This window comes from Neovison vison, chromosome 3 (genome assembly GCF_020171115.1).
Source record: "Neovison vison isolate M4711 chromosome 3, ASM_NN_V1, whole genome shotgun sequence".
Taxonomy (NCBI): Eukaryota; Metazoa; Chordata; class Mammalia; order Carnivora; family Mustelidae; genus Neogale; species Neogale vison.
This window is the reverse complement of record NC_058093.1, coordinates 104,291,435-104,305,304: the sequence shown is the minus strand read 5'-3', so window position 1 is coordinate 104,305,304 and position 13,870 is coordinate 104,291,435. Positions and strand designations below refer to the sequence as shown.

The 13,870-nt window shown below is 35.1% G+C and overlaps 2 protein-coding genes across 4 annotated transcripts in view; one reads left to right on the top strand and one right to left on the bottom strand.

The window, feature by feature from the left end:
• PTPN4 (protein tyrosine phosphatase non-receptor type 4) overlaps window positions 1–13,870 on the bottom strand; it is a 209,411-nt gene that overhangs the window by 83,760 nt on the left and 111,781 nt on the right. For all 3 annotated transcript variants that reach the window (XM_044242627.1, XM_044242626.1, XM_044242628.1), the window contains 4 exons: window positions 12,791–12,835; window positions 12,479–12,531; window positions 11,989–12,109; window positions 7,132–7,219 (listed from right to left, as the gene is read on the bottom strand). In XM_044242627.1, the coding sequence (XP_044098562.1) occupies window positions 7,132–7,219; window positions 11,989–12,109; window positions 12,479–12,531; window positions 12,791–12,835 (307 nt within the window). The remainder of the gene's footprint in view (window positions 1–7,131; window positions 7,220–11,988; window positions 12,110–12,478; window positions 12,532–12,790; window positions 12,836–13,870) is intronic.
• On the top strand, window positions 8,681–9,503 carry LOC122902737 (nascent polypeptide-associated complex subunit alpha). The gene has a single exon (XM_044242629.1). It carries the CDS (start codon window positions 8,729–8,731, stop codon window positions 9,374–9,376), a length of 648 nt encoding a protein of 215 aa, XP_044098564.1. The 5' UTR covers window positions 8,681–8,728; the 3' UTR covers window positions 9,377–9,503.

Genomic DNA, 13,870 nt, shown 5'->3' with positions numbered 1-13,870 from the left:
CTATAGGAATGAACATTCTTATCAGTCAGATTGAGATTTTTAAAATATCATTTTGCATTAAAACAAACAAGGACTTCTTGAAGAAATAGCTAATTCCTGGTCTATGGCAGTAAATAGATAAAATGAGCCTGAAACATCTTAAAATACTAGATAGCATGGAAGCTGACTACAAAGGTCACGTCAAAAGGACTAAAGGATCAAAAGAACAAAGTGACAAGAAGGGATAATCTGAGCTTCAATAAGGAAAAAGATGGTAAAATACTGAAACCTGTTAAAAATATTTAATCTATGAAGAAACGATACTATTTTTAAAATGTATTTGTATATATCTAAGGATGGGAGGGAACCAATTCACTAGCCTGAAAACTCAGCAAATAGGAAAGAATCAAGTAACACTTTTCCCTGCTTTTCTTATACGAACTGTGCTACTGGGTAATCAAAGAGTAAAAGAAGGGAAGGAACTCCCTATAAAACATCCCAATGAATAAGTAAAAACAAAAAGAGAATTAAGATTTTCTGTTTTGCTGCCTCCAGTGAATTAATGGATCCAGGCACTGAACATCAATGGTTGTTAACACTAAAAAAGGGAAAACTGGACGCTATGTACCTCCTCACAAAATAATACAAAAAACGGATCAGTCTAATTCCAAACATGCCTCTTGATCAAGCTGCAACCTAAATGAACTACACAGAATAGCAGAACATGTTGAATTATACCATGAATATATGATTAGTAAAGTCCACACAATAAGAAATTGAAGGTGAAATGATCAAATTCTTTCACAAGAAAATTTTAAGAAAGGAAGGATTAACAGATTTAAAGCTACCAGTTTAAAAAAAAAATGCAAAACCAAGTTGTATTATCTAGGAAGGCACACTTGGGTGATAAAACCATAAAAAAAAAAAAATACAATTAGGGAAGAGGCTGTTACTGGGAGAGGGCTCAAAGAGTGTTTCTGAAATGGCTGGCTAAAACCTACTGCCTATGGCGCCTGGGTGGCTAAGTTAAGCCTCTGCCTTTGGCTCAGGTCATGATTCCTCAGTCCTGGGATCAAGTCCCACCATCAGGCTCCCAGCTTCTCCCTCTGCTCCTCTCCCCGGCTCGTGCTCTCTCTCTCTCTCTTGCTCTCAAATAAATAAATAAAATTTTAAAAAATCTACCGCCTGACTTGCAGATGTTCACTAAAATATAGTACATACTTGTAGTTCTGTTCTATTTTAGAAAAGATTAAAAAAATAGCAATGTGAAAGGATGAGATTTCCAATATGAATAGATCTTCTAGTATTTTCCACATCCTCAATTGTTCATTTCATGTTCCCCTGTTAAGAGCCATCCCTCCTTTCCTTTGGAGACTCCTGTTGTAAACATAATCTAAACAGCTAGGACTACTTAGTATTCCAACCTGTGTATTGTCACATGTTAAGAGTAAAGTAACTCAGTCCCACTAAAATTTTATGTACTGTGGATGGGGGCAACATTAATTTTAAGTCCTATGGGGCAGCTATTAAAATAATTCCCTTAATCATTTATAATTACAAAATATTTCAAAAATAATATAGAAATATCAAGAAGTCAATGAACATCCCTCACCTTCTCTGTCTCATCCCCCAGAGATACTTTGAGATGTATACTCTTTAAGATCTTTATGTTTATTAAAAAAATACATATTATATATAACTACACAATTTAATCAAAACTAGGATATATAATTCTACAATTTTTCTTTTGCACTTAGCATTTCATAGACATCTTTTCATATCTATATACCTCTAACTCATCAATTTTTATTGCTGCATATTATTCCAAAATATGGATTTGTCATAATTTCTTTTTATTTTTTTAAAGACTGTATTTATTTATTTGACAGAGAGAGATCACAAGTAGACGGAGAGGCAGGCAGAGAGAGAGAGAGAGAGAGAGAGAAGCAGGCTCCCTGCTGAGCAGAGAGCCCGATGCAGGACTCGATCCCAGGACCCTGAGATCATGACCTGAGCCGAAGGCAGCGGTTTAACCCACTGAGCCACCCAGGTGCCCTTGTCATAATTTCTTAACCATTTTTGTTCATTCAGAGTGTTTCTAATTTTTTAGTATTACAAACAATATTGTAATAAAAATCCTTAAACACATTAATTAAAACATCTATATAAATATTCTAAAGGATGGAATCTAAGAAAAGGAAGTGATTAAAGATTATATTCACCTCTGCTGTTCCTTGAACTGCTAAGCAACCTATTTCATGATCTATGACTGATGTTTCCTCTCCCCTAGGTATATGCATTATACCTTTTGTTTAATCTTCTCAGTGAGGGTGGCACTGATACCCTACTTCTGGTTGTCTCAATCCCCTTTCTCAGGTAATTTTTCTCCATAGCAGCTATTACCATCTATTATTTATTCAGTTAACTAAAGAAAATTGAGTATAATGTATATATAGTAAAATGTACATATCTTAAATGTGCAACCCAGAAGTTTACATGTATACATATACATATACACACACACATCTTTGTAACCATGACAAACTAATACACACATTTTCAAAATCCAAGAGGGCTCCCTCATGAGCCTCCCAGCTAATAAAACCCTTCCAGGAGTGACTGCTATTCTTACTTCTATCAGTACAGACTGGTATTTTGCCCGTTACTGAACTTTACTCCCACAGAACACCTGCTATTGTATTCTGATGTACTCAATTACTTTATAATCTGTTCTGCCCAACAGAATGCAAGCATCGTAAGGGTTTGTTTTTTTTTTTGTTTTTTTTTTTTTTAAGATTTTATTTATTTATTTTATAGAGAGAAATCACAAGTAGATGGAGAGGCAGGCAGAGAGAGAGAGAGGGAAGCAGGCTCCCTGCTGAGCAGAGAGCCTGATGCGGGGCTCGATCCCAGGACCCTGAGATCATGACCTGAGCTGAAGGCAGCGGCTTAACCCACTGAGCTACCCAGGCGCCCCAGTAAGGGTTTGGTTTTATCTGCCTCACTCACTGCTGTACCCATGGTGTAGCTATAAACAGGACTTGCAACATAGAAGGTGCTCAATAAATATTCACAGAATGAATAAATAATCAAAATAGCATCATCTTCTTGAACTTTAATGGGCAAAATTTATTTTTCAGTAGAATTATTTTCCTCATTATTACAAATACCTATGGAAATAAGATATTCACAATGAAGCCTAAAACTTGGGTAGACTGTTCTATCAGTGATTGAATAAGTAACATAAGAATCTATCACTTTCGTTTGCTCTGTGAAAGACACTATTAAGGGAATGGGCAAATCAAAGAGTGGGGGAAAAGATACTTGCAAATCACACATCCATCAAAAAAGTATATGTAGGGGCACCCGGGTGGCTCAGTTGTTTAAGTCATCTGCCTTTGGCTCAGATTATGATCCCCTGGCTCCTGGGATCAAGCTCCATGTTGAACTCCACACTGAGCATGGAGCCTGCTTTCCCCTTTCCTCCCTGCTGGTGCTCTCTTTCACTACCTCTGTTTCTCAAATAAATAATAAATAAAATCTTTTTTTAAAAAAAGTGTATCTAGAATATATAGTTTTAAAAAAACAAGAGCAAGAAAAGAAACAATGAACTTAAATAATGGGCAAAACATCTGAATAGACATTCATCAAAGATACAATACTCAACATAATTAGTCATTAAAGAAATGCAAAGTAAATCCACAATAAGATAAAACACACTTATTAGAAAAGCTTACAAAGAAACAAAACAAAATGGACAGCACCACATATCAAAAAGGATGTGAATAACAGGAACTTACAAATATTGCTAATAGGGATACAAAGTGGTTCAGACACTCTGGAAAACAATTTGGCAGTTTCATATAAAGCAAAATAGACACTTACCATATGACCCAGCAACCCTACTATGGGGTTTTTACCCTACAGAAATAAGAACTTAAATCCACACAAAAATGTGTAAATGAATTTTCTGCAGTAGTCTATTAATAAAAAACAAAAACAAAACACAACTACCAGAAAAAATCCAGATGTTCTTCAATGGGTGAATGACTACACACAAAAAGGAATTAACTACTGAAATACATAATAACTTGGATAAATCTCAAATATATTACTGTAAAAAACCAGTCTCAGAAGTTTACATAACAAAGGATTCCGTTTATGAGACATGGCGGAAAGGATAAAACTATAAAGTCAGAGAATAGACCAGTGGTTGCCAGGGATCGGGGACAGGAGGTTAGATTACAAAGGAGTAGCACAAGCAAGATTTTGGGGTAATGGACTATGTGGTGGTAGTTACATGAATCGACACATGTGCTAAAACTTACACAACACACACACACATACACATACACACACACACAAAACCAAAACCCAAATATACTATTTTAAAAAACAAAATACCCTGTTTTCTCCCCCCAAATCTTTTTCTTCTTTTTATCCTGAAGTTTTCATTCTTCTTTTTCCTCTACATTTCCTTTCCCCTTATTCATAATCTTCTAGATATACAAAATGTTCTTATTTTCTCAAATATGCCATGATCTCTATTGATTTCAGGTCTTTATTCATACTGATGGTCCACAGTGAAAACCACTCTCTTGGCTAATTCTTATTCATTCTTCTGGCTTCAATAAAATACTTCTTCTAAAAAGCCTTCCCTACTCTTTGTTCCCAGGCTGGATTAGATATTCTGTCATATAATCCCATAGTATTCTGTACTTTTCCCTTCATGTCTTCACATATTTAATTGTCAATACATGCTCCATTTCTTTCTCTCCCACCATCCTGCAAGCTCCATGAGGGCAGGAATAATTGATGTTTTGCTCACTAAGCAACTCTTTGCACCAACACCGTGGAAGGGACCTATCAGACCCACCTCAATGAATGCTCTAAATCCTGTTTGTATTTTGAAGATTGCTATAAATAACTTGTTCTACTTTCTGATTTTCAATCTACATTTTGAAGCAGTCAGAAAACATCTTACCTAATTTTTCCAAATAAAATATTATTTCAAACACACTTTCTGTTGTGACAGTGAATTAAAACTGAAGTATTCTCTTTATATTTACTCTCCCTTCCACTTTTTTTCCCTTTTCCTTTTTGTTCAGGGTGCTGTAAAATTCCCCTTCACATTCAATGAACATCTGCATGTTTTCTTCTTGAGTTCTTGGTATCCACACACAACAAAAACATCCTTTCCTGGCATTTTTTATCAGTACAAATACATTTATTTATTTATTTGATAGAGATTACAAGTAGTCAGAGAGGCAGGCAGGGAGAGAGGAGGAAGCAGGCTCCCTGCTGAGCAGAGAGCCCGATGCGGGGCTCAATCCCAGGACCCTGAGACCATGACCTGAGCCCAAGGCAGAGGCTTAACCCACTGAGCCACCCAGGTGTCCCTGTACAAATACATTTCTAAATACCTTTGATTACTTAAAATTTAAATTAATTTAATGTTACTCTACATTTATGGCCTTCATAGAAAGGGTTTTATATTCTAATAATATAAACAACAACAAAAATCCTAATCAAATCCTCAATCAAATCAAACAAAAAATCCTTAATCAAATCAATAAATAACATGGTTAATTATGTATGAGATCCAGCATGTCACTTAAATTAAAAAAAAAAGTATTAACACTCTTTGTACTTCATTGATAGCAATCAGTGAGATCAGACACCAAAGTACGCTACCTTTACAAAACGGCTAAGAACTAAAATGACTGAATTTAGTAATTTTTTTTAAAAGATTTTATTTATCTATTTCACAGACAGAGAGATCACAAGTAGACAGAGAGGCAGGCAGAGAGAGTTGGACCTCCAACTCTCCAGGACCTGGAGATCATGACCTGAGCCTAAGGCAGAGGCTTAAACCACTGAGCCACCAAGGAGCCCCTAGTGGTCTTTTTATTGTTAACCATAGTTTACTTCACATATGTAAAGCTCCACAGTTTTAAACTTTATAATGATAAAAAATCAAAGTCGAGTTATACAAATATTGAACACTATGTTACATTTTGGAGAACTATGTTAAAATATAACAACCCCCAAACAGGGTTGAGGGGGGATGGAGCACATTTTAAAGAAAACAAAAAGTTCAAGAGAGCCTTACCTACACATTTTAATAGGAATCAGACAGATTACCAAGTTACAAGCATTCAGAATTACCAGATACAGTCAGGTGAGGAAAGCAAGTCATTTGGTTTTTTAAAGAAGGGCTTGACAGAGCTTCGTGAAATGTAAGAATACTCCTCTCTTGAAGAACATGGTCAGGTGAGGCCCTCAACAATAAAACCACTTCATAGAACAGAACACTGAATGTGTACATTAAAATAAATTTAAAATATCTATCTAAGGAAAACGTAACTCCCTTTTAGGCTGTTATTCTTATTAGGCTTAGCAATCTGTCCCAAGAGAATATAAAACCTATTACCAATTCAACCAGTGATTACCCATAATTCCACTTTTCACTGGTCATGTAGAAAAGCTGTACTCCAGGTACTTCTAAAGGACTATAACCTCTTGATGAAGAGATCATGACAGCAATCTAGTTAGAGACACACAAATGAAGAATTGCCACTTAGAAATATGTCTACAACAGCAGAAAAGGGTTTCTGGAAGCAGCAAAGTTTGACACGATAAAGAAGTTGTTATAGAGTGCTGTGTAGAAGCCAATGACTGTAAAATCCATCTTAATAAAGGGGTTTGTGGCAAAGGAGAAACACAACCAAAGTATGTTAATATATTTCATTCTGTGCTTTATAAATAAAAATTTATAATGATGTCACCAAATGATGAAAACAACACAAGCCTCACTGAGGTGAAAGCATCTTTTATAATGATAATGAATGCAAAAAACTCTACTTTTTCTATATAGTTTTATTATCTCTTATGGTCTGCAAAAATCACCTTTATAACGTAGAACACTAGCTTGAAGAAAAATAACATGAAAAAAACCACTTCAACCATTCCTCCTCTCTTCAGGTATTAAATCTTAAGTGATTGTGAAAATACTTCTATTCAGTGCAACTATGCTGGCGGCACTCACTAGTTATTCCATTTGCTTAATCCTAACAGCACATTAAATAAAAACTTTCATACTGAGTAAACGAAGCCTAACTCAACAACATCAAATTAGTTCTCTTTACTTACCCTTGCATAGTGGAATTCAACTCCATAGAGTTCTAAGGTACGTGCTGTGTTCAGGTAATTAAATTCTGCTTCTGCAGGAGACAAACCTCTGTAAAGACATTATATTTAAAATTAAACCAACCACAAATATGGCCAAATTAGAAAAAAAGCTTACTTACTTGGAAAAATTTTAGCATTCTAGTTGAACCTTTTATAATACACCATGCATGTCTACTCCTCTTAGTTCTGTGTAGTAATATCTAACTTACCTGCAGGATACATTTTCAGGACACAAATCATTATTTTGTAGAATTTTTATTTTCCAGAAATATTATATTTTGTAGAATATTTTATTTTCCAGAACGCACCAGGGGATGTAGAGCAAAAGGTACCCTTGTGCACTGTTGGTGGGAATGCAGACCAGTGTAGCCACTGTGGAAAACAGTATGGCGGTTCCTCAAAAAATTAAAAATACCAAATGATCTAGTAATTCCACTAAAGGGTATTAGCCAAGATATGGAAGCAAGTCAGCATCCACTGACAGATGAATGGATATGATGTGGTTTACATACATATTACTCAGCCATAAAAAAGAATTAGATCTTACCATTTGTGACAAAATGGACCTAGAGGATATTATACTAAGTGAAATAAGTCAGACTAAGAAAGACAAACACCGTATGATTTCACTTACATGTGAAATCTAAAAAATTAAGAAACAAAAAGCAGAAACAGACCCAGAAATACTAAGAAAAACTGATGGTTGCCAAAGGGGATAGGCAAAAATGGGTGAAAGGGAACAGGAGATACGGGCTTCCAGATCCAGAATGAGTTAATAATCATGAGGAAGCGCGAGGCACAGCATAGGGAATATGGTCAATGGTATTACAAAAGCGTTGTATGGTAACAGATGGTAGTTACATTTGTGAATGTAGCATAAGGGACAGACTTGCTGAATTACTATGTTATACACCTGAAATGAATATAACTGGCAACTATATTAAAAAAAAAAAAAAAAAAGGATGAGGTTTTAAAAGTCCCTACTTTGGATGACGCCTGGGTGACTCAGCTGGCTAAGTGGCTGCCTTCAGCTCAGGTTATCATCCCAGGGTCCTGGGATTGAGTCCCACATCAGGCTTCTTGCTATGCGGGCAGTCTGCTTCTCTTCTGCCTGAAGCTCCCCCTGCTTATGCTTGCTGTCTCTCTCTCCCTTTTTCTCTGGTGAATAAATAAATAAAATCTTTAAAATAGGGGCGCCTAGGTGGCTGAATGGGTTAAAGCCTCTGCCTTCAGCTCAGGTCATGATCCCAGGGTCCTGGGATCAAGCCCCACATCAGGCTCTCTGCTCAGCAGGGAGCCTGCTTTCACTCTCTGGTTGCCTCACTGCCTACTTGTGATCTCTGTCAAATAAATAAAATCTTTTAAAAAATATTTTTAAATAGATAAATAAATAAATGAATAAATTAAATCAATAAATAAATATCCCTAGCTGTTCTTATGGCTAATAAAGTCATTTACTCTCTGACTTTTTAAAAGAAGTGTTTTTCAAAAATTTCAGAATTTGGCTCTCGCTCGCTCTCTTTCTGCCGCCATCTTGGTTCCGCGTCCCCCGCACAAAATGCCTGGTGAAGCCACAGAAACCGTCCCTGCTACAGAGCAGGAGTTGCCACAGCCCCAGGCTGAGACAGGGTCTGGAACAGAATCTGACAGTGATGAATCAGTACCAGAGCTTGAGGAACAGGATTCCACACAGGCAACCACACAACAAGCCCAGCTGGCAGCAGCCGCTGAAATTGACGAAGAACCAGTCAGTAAAGCAAAACAGAGCCGGAGTGAAAAGAAGGCACGGAAGGCTATGTCCAAACTGGGTCTTCGACAGGTTACAGGAGTTACAAGAGTCACTATCAGGAAATCTAAGAATATCCTCTTTGTCATCACAAAACCAGATGTCTACAAGAGCCCAGCTTCAGATACCTACATAGTTTTTGGGGAAGCCAAGATCGAGGATTTATCTCAGCAAGCACAACTGGCAGCTGCTGAGAAATTCAAAGTTCAAGGTGAAGCGGTCTCAAACATTCAAGAAAACACACAGACTCCAACTGTACAAGAGGAGAGTGAAGAGGAAGAGGTTGATGAAACCGGTGTAGAGGTTAAGGACATAGAATTGGTCATGTCACAAGCAAATGTGTCAAGAGCAAAGGCAGTCCGAGCCCTGAAGAACAACAGTAATGATATTGTAAATGCTATTATGGAATTAACAATGTAACCATCTGAAAACGAGGACCTTTTTTTGGTGTTTCAAAAGAATAACTGCAGCTTGGTTTGAAATTTGTACTGTTTCTATCATTAATAAAGTTATGGCTTCTTGTTGGATGAAAAAAAAAAAAAAAAAATTTCAGAATTTGGTCCATATACTATATCTGCATTTAAATCACAGTTGCTGCTAAAACATGCAAATTTTGAGATAACTTCCAAAGCAGTGCTTCTTAGAGTATGGTGTCCAGTCATGTGTTGATTCATAACAAGTATAGAAACAGAGAGAGTCAGAGTCTTTTATATTTCATAGCATTCTGGCAGAGTAATTTCAAGTCTATCGAATCTAATAAGAAAAACAAAGACTTGTAATTTTTTATGTCTCTGTCTATTCTACTTTCCTAGTAATTCAATTTTATTATATCTTTCAGAAGTTTCATTCCATGACAGATTGGGGAAAAATCAGTCTTTCATCACAGATAGGCTTAGAAGTACTGCTGTATACAATCTGATATAGAAGGGATAATGTCCAAATTGTTTATATTTAAGAAATGTCCCAGGTGATTCTTATGAACACAAGTTTGAGAACTACTGCTCTAGCAAAGGCTTTCAAAATAGATTTACTCCTATATTATATATGCTTCTAACAATTTTTGTTATCTGATATTATTAGACTACAGCAGAGCCTAAACAACAAATTACAAAATTATAAACATATCAACCTTTTACTCACTAATGATACCAGAAAAGGAAGCCAACAGCCTGCCAATGCATGATCATAAAAATGGGATTCCTAAAACAAGCACATATACCTCAATTTTCTGTAAAATTCAATGAAGTTAAACAAATACTCTACCTCCCCACCCCACACTCTACTCCTCAGTTAAACTGGATGATTCTGTTTTTTGTTAAATGATCTGAGGAATCACTTCTTTAAATGAAATATAATATATAACCAATATTTTGTCAAACTTTTTCCTGACAGAAGGGATTTTTCCATTACTGGCAAATTTAAAAAAAATTTTGGTTTATCTTTAAATGCTTGATTTGGATATACTATGTGTAAAACTTTTATTTTAAGTGGCATTTTTACTGTTAGACCAAAAACAGACCCCTCACCAACATTAGGGCAGTCTACCGAAATTCTCATCTTTTTAGTCTTATTTTAGATTAAAGGTCAGCAAACTATTATTGAAAAGAGCTGAGCAGTAAATACTCTGGGCTTTCAGGTCACACGGTCTTGCTATTTAACTACTCAACTCCACTATATGAAAGCAGTCACAGATAGGAGGACAAATAAGGGAACCTATGCTCCGATAAGTGTTCATATATGGACACCAAACTGGAATTTCTCAAAATTTCACAGGCCACAGAATGTTATTCCTCTTTTTGTATTTCTCTCAAACATTTACAGTGTACAGATCATTCTTAGCTCATGGGCCATACAAAAATAGGCAGTGGGCAAGTTTGCCAACCTGTTTTAGATATATGGGCCATTACCAAATGAAAGTTAAGTTTCCTTAATATTAAGAACTAATATTTCTTTAATGCTTACCTAAGTGCTGGGCACTGTTCTGAGTACTTTGTATATATAAACTCACTTAATCCTTACATTAACTCCAGAGACAGATACTTTTATTACCCCCAATTTACATATAACGAAATACAGAAACAGAGGTATAAACCAATTTGGCCAAGATTGTAAGATAATTAAGTTGTCTTAACCAGAATTTCAGACTAGGCAGTCTGGCTCTCTAGTTCAAACTTTTTTTTAGCCAATGAGCAACACTGCCTTAGTCCCACCACTGAGCATTCTGAATTGCATGTTAAAGCAAGAGTAAACCAATAAACAATATTATTTTATATTCAATGCAAAAAATCTCTTCTTGAAACAAATTATGTCACAGAAAATTAAGAATCACAAAATATCAAAGTTGAATATTGTTATGAATGAAAAAATGCTACTTATTAAAGGACTTTTAATTATTAATTTAATATTACATAAGGTTACTTTTTTCCTCTTGGCTCATTACCCAACAAATGTTTCCTTTCACATAGCTAAAAACTAAGAAAGAATTACTAAGTAGACTGATCTGTAACAACTGATCTGTGAACATAATACTAATATTCTAAAATTCCTACTTAAAGAACTGTCAACTTTACATAATAGCAATTTTTTTCTTAACTTCCTTCCTTCCCTCCCTCCCTCTCCTTCCTTCCCTCCTTCCCACACCCCTCTTTCTTTCAGTAGGCTCCATGTCAGCATGGAGCCCAACATGGGGCCTGAACTAACAACCCTGAGATCAAGACCTGAGCTGAGATTGAGAGTCAGAGGTTCAACCAAGTCACCCAGGCGCCCCAATAGCAAATTTCTGTTTACATAATTTTGTGGTTCTCACTAGAAATGAAAGAAAGCCTCATATAATTCTATGAAATTAGCAATGATTTTTTTTTAGTATAGAAAACCCACATTCCCTTACATTAATCCTACTACTTTAAATAATAGTAAACTGTTCTGTATTAATTAAATATAACAATCACATTAGAAATAATTTGAAACATTTCTCTAGAAAAGATGCCCTTGGGAAGTTTATGAAATAAGCAGAATAATAAACAAATCCTTACGTATGTTGCTGATGTAATTTTGCAATTTCTTTTTCAAAATCTTGAGGTTGATCAGGAATGAAAGAATAATCTGAGAGGTAGCCTGGCAAGTTTTCTGACTGATTGTAGTCTCCAAGTTCAGCTAGTACATGGAAGGAAAGTAGTCACAATTTAATAAACACATTTTCTAATTCTAATAGCCAAATCGGCAATGTCGTGAATTCCATTTTATTTCTGAAAGTAAAATATTTGTTTAACTGCTAGCTACCATGTAATCAAGTTATAACAGCACACTTAACATTCTTCTAGGTTTCAAACAACATCAGAAGTACTTTTTTCCCAGAAATCTAAGTAACTGCTAACTAGCTGAATTTCTATTATATTTCCTTTGCAATCACTTTTTTTTGTATAGTAACTTATGTCTAAAGAACTCTTGTATTAAAGGCGCTGTATTATCAACACAGACCATGCAATCACATGCTACGTGACTCAAGAGAGGATTCAGACTTACACTGAACAGCAAATGAAGCCAAAAGGGCAGCAGTATTATAAGGACAGGGCAATCTAATAAAACAAAACAGAAAATACATAACCCAAGGTTAAACACAATAATTTCAAAAGCACTGTAATTTATATACTGTCACATATGAAGTTCCAGGACTTACATTTTAACTATTAACTAATGAACTTATCTGATGAAAAAAATTCATACTGCATGTAACCATCTTTCAATACTTTGTTTGCAATGATCATGAGTTACTTAAGTAATAAACAATTAAAAGTACTTTCAAAGTCCATTATTAAAAATTTAAAAATAGCCCACCTTCCAGTAAGAATGTCTTGTTTAATTTGCAAAAAATACTGGTACCTTAAAAAAAAGAGAGCAAGAGATGGCACTTAGCATTTACTGTAATCACAACAATTAGGGTTTAAAAATTGTATACTTATATTAACTAATAAAATTGAAATATTTAAATATTTGCTTTTATAATCTATATATTAGCACATGTAAAGATATTTTAAAATAAGTTTTCATAAATTCATGAATCCTAATCTTTAAAATTCTTTGATAAACGAAATTCTGTACTTCAAATAACTTGTTTCCACTAGCTTCTATTATAAAAACTCAAGATCTTTAAAGAGTTATGTGACTGAGAAAGATTAGGGAGAATACTCTGAAGACTGGTGTTTGCAGAAACTAGAACTGGGCAATCGAAAACTTGAGTCCGAGACATGGGAGAGCTGAGAGTAGCAATGCACTAGAGATCAAGTGGAGAAAGTCATCCTTTCTGCAGAGACAGAATGCCAGGTGCAAAGACAGGTCTATGGTCATCTTATCATTATGCTGCCGGAAGCTGCTCAATGTAGAAAAGCACCATTCCATTTTCATTTGATTTAAGAAAGCTCTTTATGATCAGAATAAAAACAAAACAAAAAACTTAAGCTCCCTTCCCTACCATCAGAATTGCCAAGTACCTAAAGTCCTGTAAAACCAACAAAAATATAAATTTCTATTAAAAAGAATGCTGATATTGCTTATAAAATGGTATGGTCTTCCTGTCCCCACTAGTAAGTCATTCCCTCAGAGATATGTCAATGCTTGCAAGAAGTCATCTGTGCTATGTGACATTGTCATAAGACCAAATTCTGTGCCTTTAAAAAATGCTTAAACGGGGAATTTAAGACTTTATTTTATCCCACTGAAAAAAGTATACATACTCCAAGAATCAAAAATCAGGTTTAACAATTTCAATTTCTGGCTGATTAAAATTATTAAAGACAATAATGACAATATTTAAATTATAAAAAAATGTAATTAAGGATTTCAGAGAATCAGATATTCCCTAAAATTTTTTTTACAAGTTGATACAAATATTTGGTTTCACATATTAATGAAGTACAT

Coding starts and splice junctions, on each gene's coding strand:
- LOC122902737 (XM_044242629.1), top strand. CDS start 8,729: ATGCCTGGTGAAGCCACAGAAACCGTCCCTGCTACAGAGCAGGAGTTG.